Below are 27,947 nucleotides of genomic sequence, written 5' to 3' on the forward strand. Positions count from 1 at the left end.
CACTACACCCCCCCACACAGTGCACTCACCACACACTCCCGCACAGTGCACTCACCACACACTCCGCACAGTGCACTCACCACACACTCCCGCACAATGCACTCACTACACCCCCCCACACAGTGCACTCACCACACACCCCGCACAGTGCACTCACCCACACACTCCCGCACAGTGCACTCACCACACCCTTCGCACAGTGCACTCACCACACCCTTCGCACAGTGCACTCACCACACCCTTCGCACAGTGCACTCACCACACACCCCGCACAGTGCACTCACCACACCCTTCGCACAGTGCACTCACCACACCCTTCGCACAGAGCACTCACCACACACCCCGCACAGTGCACTCACCACACACCCGCACAGTGCACTCACCATCCCCCACACAGTGCACTCACCACACCCCCCCCCCCCGCACAGTGCACTCACCACGCCTGCTGCACTTGGCTGTTGGGCCACCGGAGGCGGCACTGGTAGCCCTCCCGGTTGTCGGCCATGGGGAAGCTCACCAGCGTGTTGTACACCAGGTACGGGATCATTATGAGGATGGACAGGATCCACGTGGCAAGCGATCACCTTGTAGGCGTGGGATCGGGTCTGCCAGACTCGCGACTTCAAGGGATTGCAGATGGCGCTGTAACGCTCAATGGCGATGGCCACCAGGTTAAAGGTGGAGACACTGACGGAGATACCTGTAAGGGGAGAGACGTGATCAGCGAGGAGACGGCGAGAAGGGGCCGCCAAATAAAGAGGGGGCTCCACACAAGTAACCTTATCATCTCCAGCCTCTACCTTCTGTCTGAGCTCTGACATCTCATCTCTGAGCTCTACCTCATTATCTCTGAGTTCTACCTTATTACCTGAGCTCTCACATCTTATCTCTGAGCTCTACCTTATTATTTCTGAGCTCTACCTTATTATCTCTGAGCTCTACCTTATGATCTCTGAGCTCTACCTTATGATCTCTGAGCTCTACCTTATGATGTCTGAGCTCTACCTTATTATCTCTGAACTCTACCTTATCATCTGAGCTCTTCCTTTTGAGCTAGCCTAAGATGTCTGAGCTCTACCTGTACCTTATTATCTGAGCTCTACCTTATTATCTGAGCTCTACCTTAAGATCTCTGAGCTCTACCTTATTATCTCTGAGCTCTACCTTATTATCTCTGAGCTCTACCTTATCTCTGAACTCTACCTTATTATCTCTGAGCTCTACCTTATTATCTCTGAGCTCTACCTTATCTCTGAGCTCTACCTTATCTCTGAGCTCTACCTTATTATCTCTGAGCTCTACCTTATCTCTGAGCTCTACCTTATCTCTGAGCTCTACCTTATCTCTGAGCTCTACCTTATCTCTGAGCTCTACCTTATTATCTCTGAGCTCTACCTTATTATCTCTGAGCTCTACCTGATTACCTGAGCTCTACTTTATGATCTCTGAGCTCTACCTTATGATCTCTGAGCTCTACCTTATGATGTCTGAGCTCTACCTTATTATCTCTGAGCTCTACCTTATCTCTGAGCTCTACCTTATCTCTGAGCTCTACCTTATTATCTCTGAGCTCTACCTTATTATCTCTGAGCTCTACCTTATTATCTCTGAGCTCTACCTTATCTCTGAGCTCTACCTTATCTCTGAGCTCTACCTTATTATCTCTGAGCTCTACCTTATTATCTCTGAGCTCTACCTTATTATCTCTGAGCTCTACCTTATTATCTCTGAACTCTACCTTATTATCTCTGAACTCTACCTTATTATCTCTGAACTCTACCTTATTATCTCTGAACTCTACCTTATCTCTGAACTCTACCTTATTATCTCTGAACTCTACCTTATTATCTTTGAGCTCTACCTTATCTCTGAGCTCTACCTTATGATCTGAGATCTGACATCTCACCTCTGAGCTCTGCCTTATTATCTCTGAGCGCTACCTTATCTCTGAACTCTACCTTATTATCTCTGAGCTCTACCTTATTAGCTCTGAGCTCTACCTTATTAACTCTGAGCTCTACCTTATTAGCTCTGAACTCTACCTTATTACCTCTGAACTCTACCTTATTAGCTCTGAGCTCTACCTTATTAGCTCTGAACTCTACCTTATTATCTTTGAGCTCTACCTTATCTCTGAGCTCTACCTTATTATCTTTGAGCTCTACCTTATCTCTGAGCTCTACCTTATTACCTGAGCTCTGACATCTCACCTCTGAGCTCTACCTTATTATCTCTGAGCTCTGCCTTATTAGCTCTGAGCTCTACCTTATTATCTCTGAACTCTACCTTATTATCTCTGAGCTCTACCTTATTATATCTGAGCTCTCATCTCTGAGCTCTACATTATTAGCTCTGAGCTCTACCTTATCTCTGAACTCTACCTTATGATCTCTGAGCTCTACCTTATTAGCTCTGAGCTCTACCTTATCTCTGAGCTCTACCTTATGATCTGAGATCTGACATCTCACCTCTGAGCTCTGCCTTATTATCTCTGAGCTCTACCTTATCTCTGAGCTCTACCTTATTATCTTTGAGCTCTACCTTATCTCTGAGCTCTACCTTATGATCTGAGATCTGACATCTCACCTCTGAGCTCTACCTTATTATCTCTGAGCTCTACCTTATTAGCTCTGAGCTCTACCTTATTAGCTCTGAGCTCTACCTTATTAGCTCTGAGCTCTACCTTATTAGCTCTGAGCTCTACCTTATTAGCTCTGAGCTCTACCTTATTAGCTCTGAGCTCTACCTTATTATCTCTGAACTCTACCTTACTATCTCTGAACTCTACCTTATTATCTCTGAACTCTACCTTATTATCTCTGAACTCTACCTTATTATCTCTGAACTCTACCTTATTATCTCTGAACTCTACCTTATCTCTGAGCTCTACCTTATGATCTGACATCTCATCTCTGAACTCTACCTTATTATATCTGAGCTCTACCTTATTACCTGAGCTCTACCTTATTATCGCTGAACTCTACCTTATTATCTCTGAGCTCTACCTTACTATATCTGAGCTCTCATCTCTGAGCTCTACCTTATTAGCTCTGAGCTCTACCTTATGATCTCTGAGCTCTACCTTATGATCTCTGAGCTCTACCTTATTATCTCTGAGCTCTACCTTATTATCTTTGAGCTCTACCTTATTATCTCTGAGCTCTACCTTATTATCTCTGAACTCTACCTTATCTCTGAGCTCTACCTTATGATCTGACATCTCATCTCTGAACTCTACCTTATTATATCTGAGCTCTACCTTATTACCTGAGCTCTGACATCTCATCTCTGAACTCTACCTTATTATCTCTGAGCTGTACCTTTATGATCTGAGATCTGACATCTCACCTCTGAGCTCTGCCTTATTATCTCTGAGCTCTACCTTATCTCTGAACTCTACCTTATTAGCTCTGAACTCTACCTTATTATCTCTGAACTCTACCTTACCTCTGAGCTCTACCTTATTACCTGAGCTCTGACATCTCATCTCTGAACTCTACCTTATTATCTCTGAGGTGTACCTTATGATCTGAGATCTGACATCTCACCTCTGAGCTCTACCTTATTATCTCTGAGCTCTGCCTTATTAGCTCTGAGCTCTACCTTATTATCTCTGAGCTCTACCTTATTATATCTGAGCTCTCATCTCTGAGCTCTACCTTATTAGCTCTGAGCTCTACCTTATTATCTCTGAACTCTACCTGATTACCTGAGCTCCACCTTATGATCTCTGAGCTCTACCTTATTATCTCTGAACTCTACCTTATCTCTGAGCTCTTTCTTATTATCTCTGAGCTCTATCTTATTATCTCTGAGCTCTACCTTATGATCTCTGAGCTCTACCTTATGATCTCTGAGCTCTACCTTATCTCTGAGCTCTACCTTATTATCTCTGAGCTCTACCTTATTATATCTGAGCTCTCATCTCTGAGCTCTACCTTATTAGCTCTGAGCTCTACCTTATCTCTGAGCTCTACCTTATGATCTCTGAACTCTACCTGATTACCTGAGCTCCACCTTATGATCTCTGAGCTCTACCTTATTATCTCTGAACTCTACCTTATCTCTGAGCTCTACCTTATTATCTCTGAGCTCTATCTTATGATCTCTGAGCTCTACCTTATGATCTCTGAGCTCTACCTTATGATCTCTGAGCTCTACCTTATGATCTCTGAGCTCTACCTTATGATCTCTGAGCTCTACCTTATGATCTCTGAACTCTACCTGATTACCTGAGCTCTACCTTATGATCTCTGAGCTCTACCTTATCTCTGAGCTCTACCTTATTATCTCTGAGCTCTACCTTATTATCTGAGCTCTACCTTATTATCTGAGCTCTACCTTATCTCTGAGCTCTACCTTATGATCTCTGAGCTCTACCTTATGATCTCTGAGCTCTACCTTATGATCTCTGAGCTCTACCTCATTATCTCTGAGCTCTACCTTATTATCGCTGAACTCTACCTTATCTCTGAGCTCTACCTTATGATGTCTGAGCTCTACCTTATTATCTCTGAGCTCTACCTTATTATCTCTGAATTCTACCATATTATCTGAGCTCTACCTTATTATCTCTGAGCTCCACCTTATTATCTCTGAGCTCTACCTTATCTCTGAGCTCTACCTTATCTCTGAGCTCTACCTTATCTCTGAGCTCTACCTTATCTCTGAGCTCTACCTTATTATCTCTGAGCTCTACCTTATTATCTCTGAACTCTACCTTATGATCTCTGAGCTCTACCTTATCTCTGAGCTCTACCTTATTATCTCTGAGCTCTACCTTATTATCTCTGAGCTCTACCTTATTATCTCTGAGCTCTACCTTATTATCTCTGAACTCTACCTTATTATCTCTGAACTCTACCTTATTATCTTTGAGCTCTACCTTATCTCTGAGCTCTACCTTATGATCTGACATCTCATCTCTGAACTCTACCTTATTATATCTGAGCTGTACCTTATGATCTGAGATCTGACATCTCACCTCTGAGCTCTACCTTATTATCTCTGAACTCTACCTGATTACCTGAGCTCCACCTTATGATCTCTGAACTCTACCTTATCTCTGAGCTCTACCTTATTATCTCTGAGCTCTACCTTATGATCTCTGAGCTCTACCTTATGATGTCTGAGCTCTACCTTATTATCTCTGAACTCTACCTTATCTGAGCTCTACCTTATCTCTGAGCTCTACCTTATGATGTCTGAGCTCTACCTTATTAGCTCTGAGCTCTACCTTATTAGCTCTGAGCTCTACCTTATTAGCTCTGAGCTCTACCTTATTAGCTCTGAGCTCTACCTTATTAGCTCTGAGCTCTACCTTATTAGCTCTGAGCTCTACCTTATGATGTCTGAGCTCTACCTTATTAGCTCTGAGCTCTACCTTATTATCTCTGAACTCTACCTTATTATCTCTGAACTCTACCTTATTATCTCTGAACTCTACCTTATTATCTCTGAACTCTACCTTATCTCTGAACTCTACCTTATTATCTCTGAACTCTACCTTATTATCTTTGAGCTCTACGTTATTAGCGCTGAGCTCTACCTTATTAGCTCTGAGCTCTACCTTATTATCTCTAAACTCTACCTTATTATCTCTGAGCTCTACGTTATTATCTTTGAACTCTACCTTATTAGCTCTGAGCTCTACCTTATTAGCTCTGAACTCTACCTTATTAGCTCTGAACTCTACCTTATTATCTCTGAGCTCTACCTTATTAGCTCTGAGCTCTACCTTATTAGCTCTGAGCTCTACCTTATTAGCTCTGAGCTATACCTTATTAGCTCTGAGCTATACCTTATCTCTGAACTCTACCTTATTATCTTTGAACTCTACCTTATTATATCTGAGCTCTACCTTATTACCTGAGCTCTACCTTATTATCGCTGAACTCTACCTTATTATCTCTGAGCTCTACCTTACTATATCTGAGCTCTCATCTCTGAGCTCTACCTTATTAGCTCTGAGCTCTACCTTATTAGCTCTGAGCTCTACCTTATGATCTCTGAGCTCTACCTTATGATCTCTGAGCTCTACCTTATTATCTCTGAGCTCTACCTTATTATCTTTGAGCTCTACCTTATTATCTCTGAGCTCTACCTTATTATCTCTGAACTCTACCTTATCTCTGAGCTCTACCTTATGATCTGACATCTCATCTCTGAACTCTACCTTATTATATCTGAGCTCTACCTTATTACCTGAGCTCTACCTTATTATCGCTGAACTCTACCTTATTAGCTCTGAACTCTACCTTATTATCTCTGAACTCTACCTTACCTCTGAGCTCTACCTTATTACCTGAGCTCTGACATCTCATCTCTGAACTCTACCTTATTATCTCTGAGGTGTACCTTATGATCTGAGATCTGACATCTCACCTCTGAGCTCTACCTTATTATCTCTGAGCTCTGCCTTATTAGCTCTGAGCTCTACCTTATTATCTCTGAGCTCTACCTTATTATATCTGAGCTCTCATCTCTGAGCTCTACCTTATTAGCTCTGAGCTCTACCTTATTATCTCTGAACTCTACCTGATTACCTGAGCTCCACCTTATGATCTCTGAGCTCTACCTTATTATCTCTGAACTCTACCTTATCTCTGAGCTCTTTCTTATTATCTCTGAGCTCTATCTTATTATCTCTGAGCTCTACCTTATGATCTCTGAGCTCTACCTTATGATCTCTGAGCTCTACCTTATGATCTCTGAGCTCTACCTTATCTCTGAGCTCTACCTTATTATCTCTGAGCTCTACCTTATTATATCTGAGCTCTCATCTCTGAGCTCTACCTTATTAGCTCTGAGCTCTACCTTATCTCTGAGCTCTACCTTATGATCTCTGAACTCTACCTGATTACCTGAGCTCCACCTTATGATCTCTGAGCTCTACCTTATGATCTCTGAGCTCTACCTTATGATCTCTGAGCTCTACCTTATGATCTCTGAGCTCTACCTTATGATCTCTGAGCTCTACCTTATGATCTCTGAACTCTACCTTATGATCTCTGAACTCTACCTGATTACCTGAGCTCTACCTTATGATCTCTGAGCTCTACCTTATCTCTGAGCTCTACCTTATTATCTCTGAGCTCTACCTTATTATCTGAGCTCTACCTTATCTCTGAGCTCTACCTTATGATCTCTGAGCTCTACCTTATGATCTCTGAGCTCTACCTTATGATCTCTGAGCTCTACCTTATTATCTGAGCTCTACCTCATTATCTCTGAGCTCTACCTTATTATCGCTGAACTCTACCTTATCTCTGAGCTCTACCTTATGATGTCTGAGCTCTACCTTATTATCTCTGAGCTCTACCTTATTATCTCTGAATTCTACCATATTATCTGAGCTCTACCTTATTATCTCTGAGCTCCACCTTATTATCTCTGAGCTCTACCTTATCTCTGAGCTCTACCTTATCTCTGAGCTCTACCTTATTATCTCTGAGCTCTACCTTATTATCTCTGAGCTCTACCTTATTATCTCTGAGCTCTACCTTATTATCTCTGAACTCTACCTTATTATCTTTGAGCTCTACCTTATCTCTGAGCTCTACCTTATGATCTGACATCTCATCTCTGAACTCTACCTTATTATATCTGAGCTGTACCTTATGATCTGAGATCTGACATCTCACCTCTGAGCTCTACCTTATTATCTCTGAACTCTACCTGATTACCTGAGCTCCACCTTATGATCTCTGAACTCTACCTTATCTCTGAGCTCTACCTTATTATCTCTGAGCTCTATCTTATTATCTCTGAGCTCTACCTTATGATCTCTGAGCTCTACCTTATGATCTCTGAGCTCTACCTTATGATGTCTGAGCTCTACCTTATTATCTCTGAACTCTACCTTATCTGAGCTCTACCTTATCTCTGAGCTCTACCTTATGATGTCTGAGCTCTACCTTATTAGCTCTGAGCTCTACCTTATTAGCTCTGAGCTCTACCTTATTAGCTCTGAGCTCTACCTTATTAGCTCTGAGCTCTACCTTATTAGCTCTGAGCTCTACCTTATTAGCTCTGAGCTCTACCTTATGATGTCTGAGCTCTACCTTATTAGCTCTGAACTCTACCTTATTATCTCTGAACTCTACCTTATTATCTCTGAACTCTACCTTATTATCTCTGAACTCTACCTTATTATCTCTGAACTCTACCTTATTATCTCTGAACTCTACCTTATTATCTCTGAACTCTACCTTATTATCTCTGAACTCTACCTTATTATCTCTGAACTCTACCTTATTATCTCTAAACTCTACCTTATTATCTCTGAGCTCTACGTTATTATCTTTGAACTCTACCTTATTAGCTCTGAGCTCTACCTTATTAGCTCTGAGCTCTACCTTATTAGCTCTGAACTCTACCTTATTAGCTCTGAACTCTACCTTATTATCTCTGAGCTCTACCTTATTAGCTCTGAGCTCTACCTTATTAGCTCTGAGCTCTACCTTATTAGCTCTGAGCTATACCTTATCTCTGAACTCTACCTTATTAGCTCTGAGCTCTACCTTATTAGCTCTGAGCTCTACCTTATTAGCTCTGAGCTCTACCTTATTAGCTCTGAGCTCTACCTTATTAGCTCTGAGCTCTATCTTATTAGCTCTGAGCTCTACCTTATTAGCTCTGAGCTATACCTTATCTCTGAACTCTACCTTATTATCTTTGAACTCTACCTTATTATCTCTGAACTCTACCTTATTATCTCTGAACTCTACCTTATTATCTCTGAACTCTACCTTATCTCTGAACTCTACCTTATTATATCTGAGCTGTACCTTATGATCTGAGATCTGACATCTCACCTCTGAGCTCTACCTTATTATCTGTGAGCTCTACCTTATTAGCTCTGAGCTCTACCTTATTATCTCTGAACTCTACCTTATTAGCTCTGAGCTCTACGTTATTATCTCTGAGCTTTACCTTATGATCTCTGAACTCTACCTGATTACCTGAGCTCCACCTTATGATCTCTGAACTCTACCTTATCTCTGAGCTCTACCTTATTATCTCTGAGCTCTATCTTATTATCTCTGAGCTCTATCTTATTATCTCTGAGCTCTACCTTATGATCTCTGAGCTCTACCTTATGATGTCTGAGCTCTACCTTATTATCTCTGAACTCTACCTTATCTGAGCTCTACCTTATCTCTGAGCTCTACCTTATGATGTCTGAGCTCTACCTTATTATCTCTGAGCTCTACCTTATTAGCTCTGAGCTCTACCTTATTAGCTCTGAGCTCTACCTTATTAGCTCTGAGCTCTACCTTATTAGCTCTGAGCTCTACCTTATTAGCTCTGAGCTCTACCTTATTATCTCTGAGCTCTACCTTATGATGTCTGAGCTCTACCTTATTAGCTCTGAGCTCTACCTTATTATCTCTGAACTCTACCTTATTATCTCTGAACTCTACCTTATTATCTCTGAACTCTACCTTATTATCTCTGAACTCTACCTTATTATCTTTGAGCTCTACGTTATTAGCGCTGAGCTCTACCTTATTAGCTCTGAGCTCTACCTTATTATCTCTAAACTCTACCTTATTATCTCTGAGCTCTACGTTATTATCTTTGAACTCTACCTTATTAGCTCTGAGCTCTACCTTATTAGCTCTGAGCTCTACCTTATTAGCTCTGAACTCTACCTTATTAGCTCTGAACTCTACCTTATTAGCTCTGAGCTCTACCTTATTAGCTCTGAGCTCTACCTTATTAGCTCTGAGCTATACCTTATCTCTGAACTCTACCTTATTATCTTTGAACTCTACCTTATTAGCTCTGAGCTCTACCTTATTAGCTCTGAGCTCTACCTTATTAGCTCTGAGCTCTACCTTATTAGCTCTGAGCTCTACCTTATTAGCTCTGAGCTCTACCTTATTATCTCTGAACTCTACCTTATTAGCTTTGAACTCTACCTTATTATCTCTGAGCTCTACCTTATTAACTCTGAGCTCTACCTTATTAGCTCTGAGCTCTATCTTATTAGCTCTGAGCTATACCTTATTAGCTCTGAGCTATACCTTATTATCTCTGAACTCTACCTTATTATCTTTGAACTCTACCTTATTATCTCTGAACTCTACCTTATTATCTCTGAACTCTACCTTATTATCTCTGAACTCTACCTTATCTCTGAACTCTACCTTATTATCTCTGAACTCTACCTTATTATCTTTGAGGTCTACCTTATCTCTGAGCTCTACCTTATGATCTGAGATCTGACATGTCATCTCTGAACTCTACCTTATTATATCTGAGCTCTACCTTATTACCTGAGCTCTGACATCTCATCTCTGAACTCTACCTTATTATCTCTGAGCTGTACCTTATGATCTGAGATCTGACATCTCACCTCTGAGCTCTGCCTTATTATCTCTGAGCTCTACCTTATCTCTGAGCTCTACCTTATTATCTCTGAGCTCTACCTTATTAGCTCTGAGCTCTACCTTATTAGCTCTGAACTCTACCTTATTAGCTCTGAACTCTACCTTATTAGCTCTGAACTCTACCCTATTATCTTTGAACTCTACCTTATTAGCTTTGAGCTCTACCTTATTACCTCTGAGCTCTACCTTATTAGCTCTGAACTCTACCTTATTATCTTTGAGCTCTACCTTATCTCTGAACTCTACCTTATTATCTCTGAACTCTACCTTATTATCTCTGAACTCTACCTTATTACCTTTGAGCTCTACCTTATCTCTGAGCTCTACCTTATTACCTGAGCTCTGACATCTCATCTCTGAACTCTATAAAAAATGTCCAAAGACAATAATCAGCGCTTAACCCAATGCTCACTGCCTGCAGCTAGGTTAGACAAATGTCCCCCTTTTTTATTTGCCTAGAATCAAAAAGAATTTGTATAGGAGATTTACTAATAGATAAAATCTCAAAACCAGCGCTGACAATGGGTTAATTTATTGTTTTATTAAGGTTATCTTTGTTTCAAACAAACAACCAACTAACATGACATATAACATGACATATAACATGACATATAACATGACATATAACATGACATATAACATGACATATAACATGACATATAACATGACATATAACATGACATATAACATGACATATAACATGACATATAACATGACATATAACACATGACATATAACATATGACAAATACAATTGGCCACAATAGATTTGAAGCAGTTGTTTAACAAATGAAATGATGGTAATGCCCCGGCGGTGGCAGTATACGGTGGCAGTATACGGTGGCAGTATACGGTGGCAGTATACGGTGGCAGTATACGGTGGCAGTTTACGGTGGCAGTATACGGTGGCAGTATACGGTGGCAGTATACGGTGGCAGTATACGGTGGCAGTATACGGTGGCAGTATACGGTGGCAGTATACGGTGGCAGTATACGGTGGCAGTATACGGTGGCAGTATACGGTGGCAGTATACGGTGGCAGTATACGGTGGCAGTATACGGTGGCAGTATACGGTGGCAGTATACGGTGGCAGTATACGGTGGCAGTTTACGGTGGCAGTTTACGGTGGCAGTATACGGTGGCAGTATACGGTGGCAGTTTACGGTGGCAGTATACGGTGGCAGTATACGGTGGCAGTATACGGTGGCAGTATACGGTGGCAGTATACGGTGGCAGTATACGATCATATACTTGTAGCAAAAAAGGATTAGAAACCATGTAAAGTGCACAATCCAGTAGCACCACATAAGCAATGAGACAGGAGATTGGAGACAGGCTGAGGAGAAAATAGGTCTAGGAGCCTATAAGAGTTATAATAGAAGCCAAATCTTCCAGCGTTCTGGGGACTTGTAATTATATTTAGCAGCGATGCAGGAGCGCAGCGGCTCAAGAAGGTTCCACATAGAGATGACCTGAGTCCAGTCCCCGGCACCGAGCTCCTGAGGATTATTCCTGCACGGGGCTTCTAGAGGCCTGGAAACAAGGATAACCTTAATAAAACAATAAATTAACCCATCGTCAGCCCTGGTTTTGAGATTTTATCTATTAGTAAATCTCCTATACAAATTCTTTTTCATCTCTGAGCTCTACCTTATTATCTCTGAGGTGTACCTTATGATTTGAGATCTGACATCTCACCTCTGAGCTCTACCTTATTAGCTCTGAGCTCTACCTTATTATCTCTGAACTCTACCTTATTAGCTCTGAGCTCTACCTTATTAGCTCTGAGCTCTACCTTATTAGCTCTGAGCTCTACCTTACTATCTCTGAGCTCTACCTTACTATCTCTGAGCTCTACCTTATTATCTCTCAGCTCTACCTTATTATCTCTGAGCTCTACCTTATTATCTCTGAGCTCTACCTTATTATCTCTGAGCTCTACCTTATTAGCTCTGAGCTCTACCTTATTATCTCTGAGCTCTACCTTATTATCTCTGAGCTCTACCTTATTATCTCTGAGCTCTACCTTATTAGCTCTGAGCGCTACCTTATCTCTGAGCTCTACCTTATCTCTGAGCTCTGCCTTATTATCTCTGAGCTCTACCTTATTATCTCTGAGCTCTGCCTTATTAGCTCTGAACTCTACCTAATTATCTCTGAGCTTTAACTTATTATCTCTCTACTCAACCTTATCTCAGACCATTACCTTATAATGACCAAGCTCTACAGCATTTGTTCTGTGCTCTGCTTTATTATCTCTGAGCTATAGTTTTTTATTATCTGAGAGCTTGACCTTATGTCCAAATACTTCCTTATTATCTTAAAGCTCTCCATTATCATTCTACCTTATTACCACAAAATGTCAGCTAATCTAAGAGTCCTTATTATCACTGAGCTCTACCTTATTATCACTGAGCTCTACCTTATTATCACTGAGCTCTACCTTATTATCTCTGAGCTCTACCTTATTATCTCTGAGCTCTACCTTATTATCACTGAGCTCTACCTTATTATCACTGAGCTCTACCTTATTATCACTGAGCTCTACCTTATTATCACTGGGTTCTATTATACTGGCCCTCGATTATTACCTCCGAGCTCCAGCTTATTATCTCCGAGATCTACCTGATTATTTGCAAAGAGGAAAATAATTACTTCAGGGCTCTGGATTATTATCTCAGGAGTCTGCATTATTACTTCAAAGCTCTAGATTATCTCAGTGCTCTGGATTATTACTTCAAGTCTCTGGATTATTTTAGGGCACTAGATTATTATATTAGGACTATGCATACTACTACAGGGCACTGCAGTTTTTTTTTATCTCGGGTCTCTGGATAATTACTTCAGGGCTCTAGATTATTATCTCAGAAATCAACATTATTACTACAGGGCTCTGGAATATTCTCAGGGCTCTGTATTATCTCAGGTTCTGGATTATCTCAGGTCTCTGAATAATTACTTTGAGGATTTGGATTATTACTTCAGGGGTGTCTGGATTATTATCTCAGCACTCTGCATTATTAGTTCAGGTATCTAGATTACTATATCAGTGCTCTGACTTATCTCAGGCTCCTCATTTTTACTTCAGGGCACTGCAGTATTACCTCAGAGCCCTGTATTATTCCTTCAGGGTTCTGGATTATTACATTAGGGTTCTGGATTATCTCAGAGTTTTGGTTTATTACTTCAGGTCTCTGGGTTATTATCTCAGAGCTCTGCATTATCTCAACACTCTGCATTATTAGTTCAGGTATTTGAATTTCTATCTCAGTGCTCTGATATATTATCTCAGGACTCTGCATTTTTACTTCAGGACACTGCAATATTATCTCAGGGCTCTGTATTATCTCGGGGCTCTGGATACTTATTTTAGTAATTTGCATTATTATTCTGGATTATTGTACAAGGTTCTGCGTTATTATCTCAGGACTCTGCATTAGCTCAAGACTCTGCATTATTATCTCAGGACCCTGCATTAGCTTAAGACTCTGCATTATTATCTCAGGACCCTGCATTAGCTTAAGACTCTGCATTATTATCTCAGGACTCTGCATTAGCTCAAGACTCTGCATTATTATCTCAGGACTCTGCATTAGCTCAAGACTCTGCATTATTATCTCAGGACTCTGCATTAGCTTAAGACTCTGCATTATTATCTCAGGACTCTGCATTAGCTCAAGACCCTGCATTATTATCTCAGGGCCCTGCATTATTATCTCAGGGCCCTGCATTATCTCAGGATCCTGCATTATTATCTCCGGACCCTGCATTATTATCTCAGGACCCTGCATTATTATCTCAGGACCCTGCATTATTATCTCAGGACCCTGCATTATTATCTCAGGACACTGCATTATCATCTCAGGACCATGCATTATCATCTCAGGACCATGCATTATCATCTCGGGGCTCTGCATTATCATCTCGGGGCCCTGCATTATCATCTCAGGGCCCTGCATTATCATCTCAGGGCCCTGCATTATCATCTCAGGGCCCTGCATTATCATCTCAGGGCCCTGCATTATCAGCTCAGGACCCTGCATTATCAGCTCAGGAGGACCCTGCATTATCAGCTCAGGACCCTGCATTATCAGCTCAGGGCCCTGCATTATCATCTCAGGGCCCTGCATTATCATCTCAGGGCCCTGCATTATCATCTCAGGGCCCTGCATTATCATCTCAGGGCCCTGCATTATCATCTCAGGGCCCTGCATTATCATCTCAGGGCCCTGCATTATCATCTCAGGGCCCTGCATTATCATCTCAGGGCCCTGCATTATCATCTCAGGGCCCTGCATTATCATCTCAGGGCCCTGCATTATCATCTCAGGGCCCTGCATTATTATCTCAGGACCCTGCATTAGCTTAAGACTCTGCATTATCTCAGGACCCTGCATTAGCTTAAGACTCTGCATTATTATCTCAGGACCCTGCATTAGCTTAAGACTCTGCATTATTATCTCAGGACCCTGCATTAGCTCAAGACTCTGCATTATTATCTCAGGACTCTGCATTAGCTCAAGACTCTGCATTATTATCTCAGGACTCTGCATTAGCTCAAGACTCTGCATTATTATCTCAGGACTCTGCATTAGCTTAAGACTCTGCATTATTATCTCAGGACTCTGCATTAGCTCAAGACCCTGCATTATTATCTCAGGGCCCTGCATTATTATCTCAGGGCCCTGCATTATCTCAGGATCCTGCATTATTATCTCCGGACCCTGCATTATTATCTCCGGACCCTGCATTATTATCTCAGGACCCTGCATTATTATCTCAGGACCCTGCATTATCATCTCAGGACCATGCATTATCATCTCAGGACCATGCATTATCATCTCGGGGCTCTGCATTATCATCTCGGGGCCCTGCATTATCATCTCAGGGCCCTGCATTATCATCTCAGGGCCCTGCATTATCATCTCAGGGCCCTGCATTATCAGCTCAGGACCCTGCATTATCAGCTCAGGGCCCTGCATTATCAGCTCAGAGCTCTGCATTATCATCTCAGGGCCCTGCATTATCATCTCAGGGCCCTGCATTATCATCTCAGGGCCCTGCATTATCATCTCAGGGCCCTGCATTATCATCTCAGGGCCCTGCATTATCATCTCAGGGCCCTGCATTATCATCTCAGGGCCCTGAATTATCATCTCAGGGCCCTGCATTATCATCTCAGGGCCCTGCATTATCATCTCAGGGCCCTGCATTATCATCTCAGGGCCCTGCATTATCATCTCAGGGCCCTGCATTATCATCTCAGGGCCCTGCATTATCATCTCAGGGCCCTGCATTATCATCTCAGGGCCCTGCATTATCATCTCAGGGCCCTGCATTATCATCTCAGGGCCCTGCATTATCATCTCAGGGCCCTGCATTATCATCTCAGGGCCCTGCATTATCATCTCAGGGCCCTGCATTATCATCTCAGGGCCCTGCATTATCATCTCAGGGCCCTGCATTATCATCTCGGGACCCTGCATTATCATCTCGGGACCCTGCATTATCATCTCGGGCCCATGCATTATCATCTCGGGACCATGCATTATCATCTCGGGGCCCTGCATTATCATCTCGGGGCCCTGCATTATCATCTCGGGGCCCTGCATTATCATCTCAGGGCCCTGCATTATCATCTCAGGGCCCTGCATTATCATCTCAGGGCCCTGCATTATCATCTCAGGGCCCTGCATTATCATCTCAGGGCCCTGCATTATCATCTCAGGGCCCTGCATTATCATCTCAGGGCCCTGCATTATCATCTCAGGGCCCTGCATTATCATCTCAGGGCCCTGCATTATCATCTCAGGGCCCTGCATTATCATCTCAGGATCCTGCATTATCATCTCAGGACCCTGCATTATTATCTCAGGACCCTGCATTATTATCTCAGGACCCTGCATTATTATCTCAGGACCCTGCATTATTATCTCAGGACTCTGCATTATTATCTTGGGACCATGCATTATCATCTCGGGACCATGCATTATCATCTCGGGGCTCTGCATTATCATCTCGGGGCTCTGCATTATCATCTCGGGACTCTGCATTATCTCAGGGCCCTGCATTATCATCTCAGGGCCCTGTATTATCATCTCAGGGCCCTGCATTATTAGCTCAGGACCCTGCATTATCAGCTCAGGACCCTGCATTATCAGCTCAGAGCTCTGCATTATTAGCTCAGGGCTCTGCATTATCATCTCAGGGCCCTGCATTATCATCTCAGGGCCCTGCATTATCATCTCAGGGCCCTGCATTATCATCTCAGGGCCCTGCACTATTATCTCAGGACCCTGCATTATCTCAGGGCTCTGCATTATTATCTCAGGACTCTGCATTAGCTCAAGACTCTGCATTATTATCTCAGGACCATGCATTATCATCTCAGGACCATGCATTATCATCTCGGGACCATGCATTATCATCTCGGGGCTCTGCATTATCATCTCGGGGCTCTGCATTATCATCTCGGGACTCTGCATTATCTCAGGGCCCTGCATTATCATCTCAGGGCCCTGCATTATCATCTCGGGATCCTGCATTATCATCTCGGGGCCCTGCATTATCATCTCGGGGCTCTGTATTATCATCTCGGGGCTCTGCATTATCATCTCGGGGCTCTGCATTATCATCTCGGGGCTCTGCATTATCATCTCGGGGCTCTGCATTATCAGCTCGGGGCCCTGCATTATCAGCTCGGGGCCCTGCATTATCAGCTCAGGGCCCTGCATTATCAGCTCAGGGCCCTGCATTATCAGCTCAGGGCCCTGCATTATCAGCTCAGGGCCCTGCATTATCAGCTCAGGGCCCTGCATTATCTCCGGACCCTGCATTATTATCTCAGGACCCTGCATTATTATCTCAGGACCCTGCACTGTTAGCTCAGGACCCTGCACTGTTAGCTCAGGACCCTGCACTGTTAGCTCAGGACTCTGCATTATTAGCTCAGGACTCTGCATTATTAGCTCAGGACTCTGCATTATTAGCTCAGGACTCTGCATTATTAGCTCAGGACCCTGCATTATCTCAGGGCTCTGCATTATCTCAGGGCTCTGCATTATTATCTCAGGGCTCTGCATTATCTCAGGACTCTGCATTATCATCTCAGGGCCCTGCATTATCATCTCAGGGCCCTGCACTATTATCTCAGGACCCTGCATTATCTCAGGGCTCTGCATTATTATCTCAGGACTCTGCATTAGCTCAAGACTCTGCATTATCTCAGGACCCTGCACTATTATCTCAGGACCCTGCATTAGCTCAAGACTCTGCATTATCATCTCAGGGCCCTGCATTATATCTCAGGGCCCTGCATTATTATCTCAGGACCCTGCATTATCTCAGGACCCTGCATTATCATCTCGGGACCCTGCATTATCATCTCGGGGCTCTGCATTATCATCTCGGGGCTCTGCATTATCATCTCGGGGCTCTGCATTATCATCTCGGGGCTCTGCATTATCATCTCGGGGCTCTGCATTATCATCTCGGGGCCCTGCATTATCATCTCGGGGCCCTGCATTATCATCTCGGGGCCCTGCATTATCATCTCGGGGCCCTGCATTATCAGCTCGGGGCCCTGCATTATCAGCTCGGGGCCCTGCATTATCAGCTCAGGGCCCTGCATTATCAGCTCAGGGCCCTGCATTATCAGCTCAGGGCCCTGCATTATCTCCGGACCCTGCATTATTAGCTCAGGGCTCTGCATTATTATCTCAGGGCTCTGCATTATTAGCTCAGGGCTCTGCATTATTAGCTCAGGACTCTGCATTATCTCAGGACTCTGCATTATTAGCTCAGGACTCTGCATTATTAGCTCAGGACCCTGCATTATCTCAGGACTCCGCATTATTATCTCAGGACTCCGCATTATTATCTCAGGACTCCGCATTATTATCTCAGGACTCCGCATTATCTCAGGACTCCGCATTATTATCTCAGGACTCCGCATTATTATCTCAGGACTCCGCATTATTATCTCAGGACTCCGCATTATTATCTCAGGACTCCGCATTATTATCTAAGGACTCCGCATTATTATCTCAGGACTCCGCATTATTATCTAAGGACTCCGCATTATTATCTCAGGACTCCACATTATTATCTCAGGACTCCACATTATTATCTCAGGACTCCACATTATTATCTCAGGACTCCGCATTATTATCTCAGGACTCCGCATTATTATCTCAGGACTCCGCATTATTATCTCAGGACTCCACATTATTATCTCAGGACTCCACATTATTATCTCAGGACTCCACATTATTATCTCAGGACTCCGCATTATTATCTCAGGACCCTGCATTATTATCTCAGGACTCCGCATTATCTCAGGACTCCGCATTATTATCTCAGGACTCCGCATTATTATCTCAGGACTCCGCATTATTATCTCAGGACTCCGCATTATTATCTCAGGACTCCGCATTATCTCAGGACTCCGCATTATTATCTAAGGACTCCGCATTATTATCTCAGGACCCTGCATTATCTCAGGGCAAAATGCAAAATGACCCAATATTCAAGAATTCACTCTTCACTACTATCAAGATCTCAGCTTGCTGTCGGTGAATAGAGACTGGACACCAAGAGTGGCCGGATCCAAGGACAAGGGGTAAAGTGCTCAGGAGAGAACGGTCCACGCTAATACACTGTAACAAACCCTCAGCTCTCAAACTTTAGTTCAGGGCATTACGGCCTCTAGTTACAAACTATTCACTTACAGCAAGCAGAGATTCTGAGAGTGGTGAGGAGCAGAATGCGGCAGATGTGAGCCCTGCGGAGCCGGTGTACACAAAGCAGCAGATGTCAGCCCTGCGGAGCCGGTGTACACAAAGCAGCAGATGTGAGCCCTGCGGAGCCGGTGTACACAAAGCAGCAGATGTCAGCCCTGCGGAGCCGGTGTACACAAAGCAGCAGATGTGATCCCTGCGGAGCCGGTGTACACAAAGCAGCAGATGTCAGCCCTGCGGAGCCGGTGTACACAAAGCAGCAGATGTGAGCCCTGCGGAGCCGGTGTACACAAAGCAGCAGATGTGATCCCTGCGGAGCCGGTGTACACAAAGCAGCAGATGTGAGCCCTGCGGAGCCGGTGTACACAAAGCAGCAGATGTGAGCCCTGCGGAGCCGGTGTACACAAAGCGGCAGATGTGAGCCCTGCGGAGCCGGTGTACACAAAGCAGCAGATGTGAGCCCTGCGGAGCCGGTGTACACAAAGCGGCAGATGTGACCCCTGCGGAGCCGGTGTACACAAAGCAGCAGATGTGAGCCCTGCGGAGGCGGTGTACACAAAGCAGCAGACGTGATCCCTGCGGAGCCGGTGTACACAAAGCAGCAGATGTGATCCCTGCGGAGCCGGTGTACACAAAGCAGCAGATGTGAGCCCTGCGGAGCCGGTGTACACAAAGCGGCAGATGTGAGCCCTGCGGAGCCGGTGTACACAAAGCAGCAGATGTGAGCCCTGCGGAGCCGGTGTACACAAAGCAGCAGATGTGAGCCCTGCGGAGCCGGTGTACACAAAGCAGCAGATGTCAGCCCTGCGGAGGCGGTGTACACAAAGCAGCAGACGTGATCCCTGCGGAGCCGGTGTACACAAAGCGGCACATGTCAGCCCTGCGGAGCCGGTGTACACAAGGCGGCAGATGTGAGCCCTGCGGAGCCGGTGTACACAAAGCAGCAGATGTCAGCCCTGCGGAGGCGGTGTACACAAAGCAGCAGACGTGATCCCTGCGGAGCCGGTGTACACAAAGCGGCACATGTCAGCCCTGCGGAGCCGGTGTACACAAGGCGGCAGATGTGAGCCCTGCGGAGCCGGTGTACACAAAGCAGCAGATGTGAGCCCTGCGGAGCCGGTGTACACAAGGCGGCAGATGTGAGCCCTGCGGAGCCGGTGTACACAAAGCAGCAGATGTGAGCCCTGCGGAGCCGGTGTACACAAGGCGGCAGATGTGAGCCCTGCGGAGCCGGTGTACACAAGGCGGCAGATGTGAGCCCTGCGGAGCCGGTGTACACAAAGCAGCAGATGTGAGCCCTGCGGAGCCGGTGTACACAAAGCAGCAGATGTCAGCCCTGCGGAGCCGGTGTACACAAGGCGGCAGATGTGAGCCCTGCGGAGCCGGTGTACACAAAGCAGCAGATGTGAGCCCTGCGGAGCCGGTGTACACAAAGCAGCAGATGTCAGCCCTGCGGAGCCGGTGTACACAAAGCAGCAGATGTGAGCCCTGCGGAGCCGGTGTACACAAAGCAGCAGATGTGAGCCCTGCGGAGCCGGTGTACACAAAGCAGCAGATGTGAGCCCTGCGGAGCCGGTGTACACAAAGCAGCAGATGTGAGCCCTGCGGAGCCGGTGTACACAAAGCAGCAGATGTGATCCCTGCGGAGCCGGTGTGCGGCCCCGGTCCTTACCCATGAAGTACGCCGCTGTCTTGCAGATGACTTCTCCGAAGATGAAGTTGCCCATGAGGTTGGGGATGAGGGTGAAGGGCATGCACAGCAGGGACACCATGATGTCACTGACGGCCAGCGATAGCAGGAAGCAGTTGGTGACGGTGCGCAGCCGCTTATTCATCACCAGCACGATGATGATGAGGGTATTCCCGAACACACTGAGGAGGAAGATCAGGACGTACAGCAGGATCCGCACCCAGCTCAGATCTGAAAAACACAATCACACCCGTCACTGAGCACCGCCAGACCCCAAACCACCGGCTCCACTCACCTCCAGAGCTGCACTCACTATTCTGCTGTTACATTGTCTTATCCTCCACTCACCTCCAGAGCTGCACTCACTGTTCTGCTGTTATATTGTGTCTTATCCTCCAGAGCTGCAGTCACTATTCTGCTGTTACATCATGTCTTATCCTCCCATCACCTCCAGAGCTGCACTCACTATTCTGCTGTTACATCCTGTTTTATCCTCCAGTCACCTCCAGAGCTGCACTCACTATTCTGCTGTTACATCATGTCTTATCCTCCAGTCACCTCCAGAGCTGCAGTCACTATTCTGCTGTTACATCATGTCTTATCCTCCCATCACCTCCAGAGCTGCACTCACTATTCTGCTGTTAGATCATGTCTTATCCTCCAGTCACCTCCAGAGCTGCACTCACTATTCTGCTGTTACATTATGTCTTATCCTTCAGTCATCTCCAGAGCTGCAGTCACTATTCTGCTGTTACATCATGTCTTATCCTCCAGTCACCTCAAGAGCTGCACTCACTATTCTGCTGTTACATTATGTCTTATCCTCCAGTTACCTCCAGAGCTGCAGTCACTATTCTGCTGTTACATCATGTCTTATCCTCCAGTCACCTGCAGAGCTGCAGTCAGTAATAGTGAATGTTCTGTGGTGACCTCTGTAAGTACAATCTAACGCCGGAGCCCGTGATGAAGCTGTTACAGGTGAAACTGATTGGGTGCAGAGTCAGCAGTGTACATACATATATCTGTGCGTGCACCGTGCATACGACCGGAGAGGTGAGGCCACCCAGGTCATGTGATGGGCCCCTTGGCTCCAGGTGATGTGACGGCGCCCCCTAGTGTCAGGTGACGGCTGCTCCCCGCTCCTGTGCAGGCTGTATTCCTGCTGGTCTTGGCTCCAGGTTGTGTTGTGGAGACGCGGGGGTCAGTGGGTGCTCTCCTGTGGAGACATGGGGCTCAGTGGGTGCTCTCCTGTGGAGACACGGGGCTCAGTGGGTGCTCTCCTGTGGAGACATGGGGCTCAGTGGGTGCTCTCCTGTGGAGACACGGGGGTCAGTGGGTGCTCTCCTGTGGAGACATGGGGCTCAGTGGGTGCTCTCCTGTGGAGACATGGGGCTCAGTGGGTGCTCTCCTGTGGAGACACGGGGGTCAGTGGGTGCTCTCGTCCACTAAAACCCGCCGCCTTTAGAAAGACAGCGTGGCTCAGGGCTCATCCCACCTGAACGCCGGCCTCCTTAACCGTGGGCGTAACACTACTCAGACAACACAGGGTGAGGGAATCACAATATTAAGACTTTATTGGATCCCCAAACAATTAACGGCACATAACACATAACCAGCAAAACACACAAATGTAACAGGCAACAGAGTCTCACCCTTCCACTGCTCACCAGGGATTAGAATGTCCGTGCCTCAGAGGTTCCAGGGCTATTTACTCCAGTCCAGCAGCACCCCGCTTTTGGCGGGCACCCACCGAGAAAGGAATAATGCCAGATTTAGGAAGCTGTCTGAGGTCTGCAAAGTCTGTAACAGGTAACTGAACTGTCCCAACCTGAGTGTCCTCCTTAGGTAGTCCTGGTATGATGTTACAATCCTGGTAGCCGGAGTCGAAATCCCTAGGCTGTGGATATGGTCTCCAACCGGAACCGGAATCCCTAGATTGAAGCCATAAGATATCCTGATCCTCTAGTCAGCTCCTAAGAGCTTAGACTGGATCCATCAGCATCCATCAACCACCTGGTGGCTTAAAGAAGTCCCTTTTATAGCCATAACCTTCCCATAGGATACACTGCGTCCTCATCGATTGGTTGGACAAGATTGCTTCTCCCATTGGATGAATTTCAAGCTGCATGGATAATGTTCATTTAAATGATGTGCATAGAAAGACTCAGTATATCTACATGAAGTCTGCAAGTCACAGACTAGACAATGGCTACTAAGGTAATTACATTAGCAATACACAACTACAATACAATGGTTACTGGAAAAGTCTGGAGAACAATACGTCTGGCTTTCAGTGGCCAACACAATTACATTCAGTCAACAAGAGTCTTGTAAAAACAATGAGGGACTTCTCCCCCGTCTATAGACAATCTATCATGCTGTCTGGCTGGATTTTAAGAAACTTTAACCCATGAGAGTCCATGTCGCCACATGTGTGACGGCGCCCCCTAGCCTCAGGTGACGGTTGCCGTGTTCCTGCTGGTCTTGGCTCCAGGTTGTGTGATGGCGCCCCCTAGCTCCAGGTGATGTGATGACGCCCCCTAGCCTCAGGTGACGGTTGCTGTGTTCCTGCTGGTCTTGGCTCCAGGTTGTGTGATGGCGCCCCCTAGCTCCAGGTGATGTGATGACGCCCCCTAGCCTCAGGTGACGGTTGCTGTGTTCCTGCTGGTCTTGGCTCCAGGTTGTGTGATGGCGCCCCCTAGCCTCAGGTGATGGTTGCTGTGTTCCTGCTGGTCTTGGCTCCAGGTTGTGTGACGGCGCCCCCTAGCTCCAGGTTGTGTGATGGCGCCCCCTAGCCTCAGGTGATGGTTGCTGTATTCCTGCTAGTCTTGGCTCCAGAATGTGTGACGGCGCCCCCTAGCCTCAGGTGACGGTTGCTGTGTTCCTGCTGGTCTTGGCTCCAGGTTGTGTGACGGCGCCCCCTAGCTCCAGGTTGTGTGATGGCGCCCCCTAGCCTCAGGTGACGGTTGTGTTCCTGCTGGTCTTGGCTCCAGGTTGTGTGACGGCGCCCCCTAGCTCCAGGTTGTGTGACGGCGCCCCCTAGCTCCAGGTTGTGTGACGGCGCCCCCTAGCTCCAGGTTGTGTGATGGCGCCCCCTAGCTCCAGGTGATGGCGCCCCCTAGCTCCAGGTCAGGTGACGGCGCCTCCTAGCTCCAGGTTGTGTGATGGCGCCCCCTAGCTCCAGGTCAGGTGACGGCGCCCCCTAGTCTCAGGTGACGGCTGCTCCCCGGTCCTGTGCAGGCTGTGCTCCTGCTGGTCTTGGCTCCAGGTTGTGTGATGGCGCCCCCTAGTCTCAGGTGACGGTTGCTGTATTGCTGCTGGTCTTGGCTCCAGGTGATGGCGCCCCCTAGCTCCAGGTCAGGTGATGGCGCCCCCTAGTCTCAGGTGACGGCGCCCCCTAGTCTCAGGTGACAGTTGCTGTATTGCTGCTGGTCTTGGCTTCAGGTGACGGCGCCCCCTAGCCTCAGGTGACGGTTGCTGTATTGCTGCTGGTCTTGGCTCCAGGTTGTGTGACGGCGCCCCCTAGCCTCAGGTGACGGTTGCTGTATTGCTGCTGGTCTTGGCTCCAGGTTGTGTGATGGCGCCCCCTAGCCTCAGGTGACGGTTGCTGTATTGCTGCTGGTCTTGGCTCCAGGTTGTGTGACGGCGCCCCCTAGCCTCAGGTGACGGTTGCTGTATTGCTGCTGGTCTTGGCTCCAGGTTGTGTGATGGCGCCCCCTAGCCTCAGGTGACGGTTGCTGTATTGCTGCTGGTCTTGGCTCCAGGTTGTGTGACGGCGCCCCCTAGCCTCAGGTGACGGTTGCTGTATTGCTGCTGGTCTTGGCTCCAGGTTGTGTGACGGCGCCCCCTAGCCTCAGGTGACGGTTGCTGTATTGCTGCTGGTCTTGGCTCCAGGTTGTGTGACGGCGCCCCCTAGCCTCAGGTGACGGTTGCTGTATTGCTGCTGGTCTTGGCTTCAGGTGACGGCGCCCCCTAGCCTCAGGTGACGGTTGCTGTATTGCTGCTGGTCTTGGCTCCAGGTTGTGTGACGGCGCCCCCTAGCCTCAGGTGACGGTTGCTGTATTGCTGCTGGTCTTGGCTCCAGGTTGTGTGATGGCGCCCCCTAGCCTCAGGTGACGGTTGCTGTATTGCTGCTGGTCTTGGCTCCAGGTTGTGTGATGGCGCCCCCTAGCCTCAGGTGACGGTTGCTGTATTGCTGCTGGTCTTGGCTCCAGGTTGTGTGATGGCGCCCCCTAGCCTCAGGTGACGGTTGCTGTATTGCTGCTGGTCTTGGCTCCAGGTTGTGTGACGGCGCCCCCTAGCCTCAGGTGACGGTTGCTGTATTGCTGCTGGTCTTGGCTCCAGGTTGTGTGACGGCGCCCCCTAGCCTCAGGTGACGGTTGCTGTATTGCTGCTGGTCTTGGCTCCAGGTTGTGTGACGGCGCCCCCTAGCCTCAGGTGACGGTTGCTGTATTGCTGCTGGTCTTGGCTCCAGGTGATGGCGCCCCCTAGCTCCAGGTCAGGTGACGGCGCCCCCTAGCCTCAGGTGACGGTTGCTGTATTGCTGCTGGTCTTGGCTCCAGGTTGTGTGATGGCGCCCCCTAGCCTCAGGTGACGGTTGCTGTATTGCTGCTGGTCTTGGCTCCAGGTTGTGTGACGGCGCCCCCTAGCCTCAGGTGACGGTTGCTGTATTGCTGCTGGTCTTGGCTCCAGGTTGTGTGACGGCGCCCCCTAGCCTCAGGTGACGGTTGCTGTATTGCTGCTGGTCTTGGCTCCAGGTTGTGTGATGGCGCCCCCTAGCCTCAGGTGACGGTTGCTGTATTGCTGCTGGTCTTGGCTCCAGGTTGTGTGACGGCGCCCCCTAGCCTCAGGTGACGGTTGCTGTATTGCTGCTGGTCTTGGCTCCAGGTTGTGTGACGGCGCCCCCTAGCCTCAGGTGACGGTTGCTGTATTGCTGCTGGTCTTGGCTCCAGGTTGTGTGACGGCGCCCCCTAGCCTCAGGTGACGGTTGCTGTATTGCTGCTGGTCTTGGCTCCAGGTTGTGTGATGGCGCCCCCTAGCCTCAGGTGACGGTTGCTGTATTGCTGCTGGTCTTGGCTCCAGGTTGTGTGACGGCGCCCCCTAGCCTCAGGTGACGGTTGCTGTATTGCTGCTGGTCTTGGCTCCAGGTTGTGTGACGGTGCCCCCTAGCCTCAGGTGACGGTTGCTGTATTGCTGCTGGTCTTGGCTCCAGGTTGTGTGATGGTGCCCCCTAGCCTCAGGTGACGGTTGCTGTATTGCTGCTGGTCTTGGCTCCAGGTTGTGTGACGGCGCCCCCTAGCCTCAGGTGATGGTTGCTGTATTGCTGCTGGTCTTGGCTCCAGGTTGTGTGATGGCGCCCCCTAGCCTCAGGTGACGGTTGCTGTATTGCTGCTGGTCTTGGCTCCACTCTGCATTTGTGACCTGTTGTTTTTGTTAATAATCCTTAAATAGACACTAATCCTCTGTGTGGAGCGTGTGGAGGATAATCCTGCATCATCCCCGCTGTCACATTCCACATTCAGAGCGGAGGCCAAAAGCCTGGACACCGGCCCCATCATGTGACCGAGACACAAAGCCACCATCACAGCCCGAGATACTGGACGAGGCCCCCCGGCTGCAGAACCAAGGCCCCCCCGGCCGCAGGAGGAAGGCTCCTTGGCAGGCTGACTGACAGGATCAGTGACAACAGCAGTGACAGGAGCAGGTAACTGAATAGGATAACTGAAGTGAGCACTAATATATATTCTATGAGTGCAAGCCAAAAAATACATACTATATACGGATAAGGCTGCACATCAAACTTAGATAATGGTATAATGCCTCAAGCATATGGACAAATATTGGAATATACAATGAAAAATGCTACTTGCTAACTTGAAAGTGTGAATAATGAATTGCATACCTGCCATGAATATTAGGAAAAAGGAGATATTTAGCAATCGCATTGATCAATGTAACTGAGCCCCAATACCTCGTCAAGGCATATCTCTATATTGGGGTCCCTAGCTCTGTGACCCTAACTGTGTGTCATGTCATTGCAATTAAAAACTGCTGTGTGTGGAGAGGGGTAACTAAGGACTTTCTTATATAGAAGATGGAAAAAACATGGCCGAAAGGGGCGGATGTTATGATCCGGAACCATGGAAGATCACCACACATGGATATGGCTTCTCTTCACAGAGCGTCATCCTACAGCCGGGCCGTTCACAGCAGGTCGTCACCCCCATGTTGGAGGCAGGATGGCGTCGTCACCCCCATGTTGGAGGCAGGATGGCGTCGTCACCCCCATGTTGGCGGCAGGATGGCGTCGTCACCTCCATGTTGGCGGCAGAATGGCGTCGTCACCCCCATGTTGGAGGCAGGATGGCGTCGTCACCCCCATGTTGGCGGCAGGATGGCGTCGTCACCTCCATGTTGGCGGCAGGATGGCGTCGTCACCCCCATGTTGGCGGCAGGATGGCGTCGTCACCCCCATGTTGGCGGCAGAATGGCGTCGTCACCCCCATGTTGGAGGCAGGATGGCGTCGTCACCCCCATGTTGGAGGCAGGATGGCGTCGTCACCCCCATGTTGGAGGCAGGATGGCGTCGTCACCCCCATGTTGGAGGCAGGATGGCGTCGTCACCCCCATGTTGGAGGCAGGATGGCGTCGTCACCCCCATGTTGGAGGCAGGATGGCGTCGTCACCCCCATGTTGGAGGCAGGATGGCGTCGTCACCTCCATGTTGGCGGCAGAATGGCGTCGTCACCCCCATGTTGGAGGCAGGATGGCGTCGTCACCCCCATGTTGGAGGCAGGATGGCGTCGTCACCCCCATGTTGGAGGCAGGATGGCGTCGTCACCCCCATGTTGGAGGCAGGATGGCGTCGTCACCCCCATGTTGGAGGCAGGATGGCGTCGTCACCCCCATGTTGGAGGCAGGATGGCGTCGTCACCCCCATGTTGGAGGCAGGATGGCGTCGTCACCCCCATGTTGCAGGCAGGATGGCGTCGTCACCCCCATGTTGGAGGCAGGATGGCGTCGTCACCCCCATGTTGGAGGCAGGATGGCGTCGTCACCCCCATGTTGGAGGCAGGATGGCGTCGTCACCCCCATGTTGGAGGCAGGATGGCGTCGTCACCC

The 27,947-nt window shown here is 47.5% G+C and overlaps 1 protein-coding gene across 1 annotated transcript in view; it reads right to left on the reverse strand.

Moving 5' to 3' along the window:
* LOC142261659 (cholecystokinin receptor-like) overlaps positions 1-27,947 on the reverse strand; it is an 89,785-nt gene that overhangs the window by 10,161 nt on the left and 51,677 nt on the right. Inside the window, 3 exon segments of the mRNA XM_075332130.1 lie at positions 438-574; positions 576-700; positions 20,808-21,056. Of these exon segments, the coding sequence (XP_075188245.1) occupies positions 438-574; positions 576-700; positions 20,808-21,056 (511 nt within the window).

The sequence above is a fragment of the Anomaloglossus baeobatrachus genome, unplaced genomic scaffold (genome assembly GCF_048569485.1).
Source record: "Anomaloglossus baeobatrachus isolate aAnoBae1 unplaced genomic scaffold, aAnoBae1.hap1 Scaffold_236, whole genome shotgun sequence".
Taxonomy (NCBI): Eukaryota; Metazoa; Chordata; class Amphibia; order Anura; family Aromobatidae; genus Anomaloglossus; species Anomaloglossus baeobatrachus.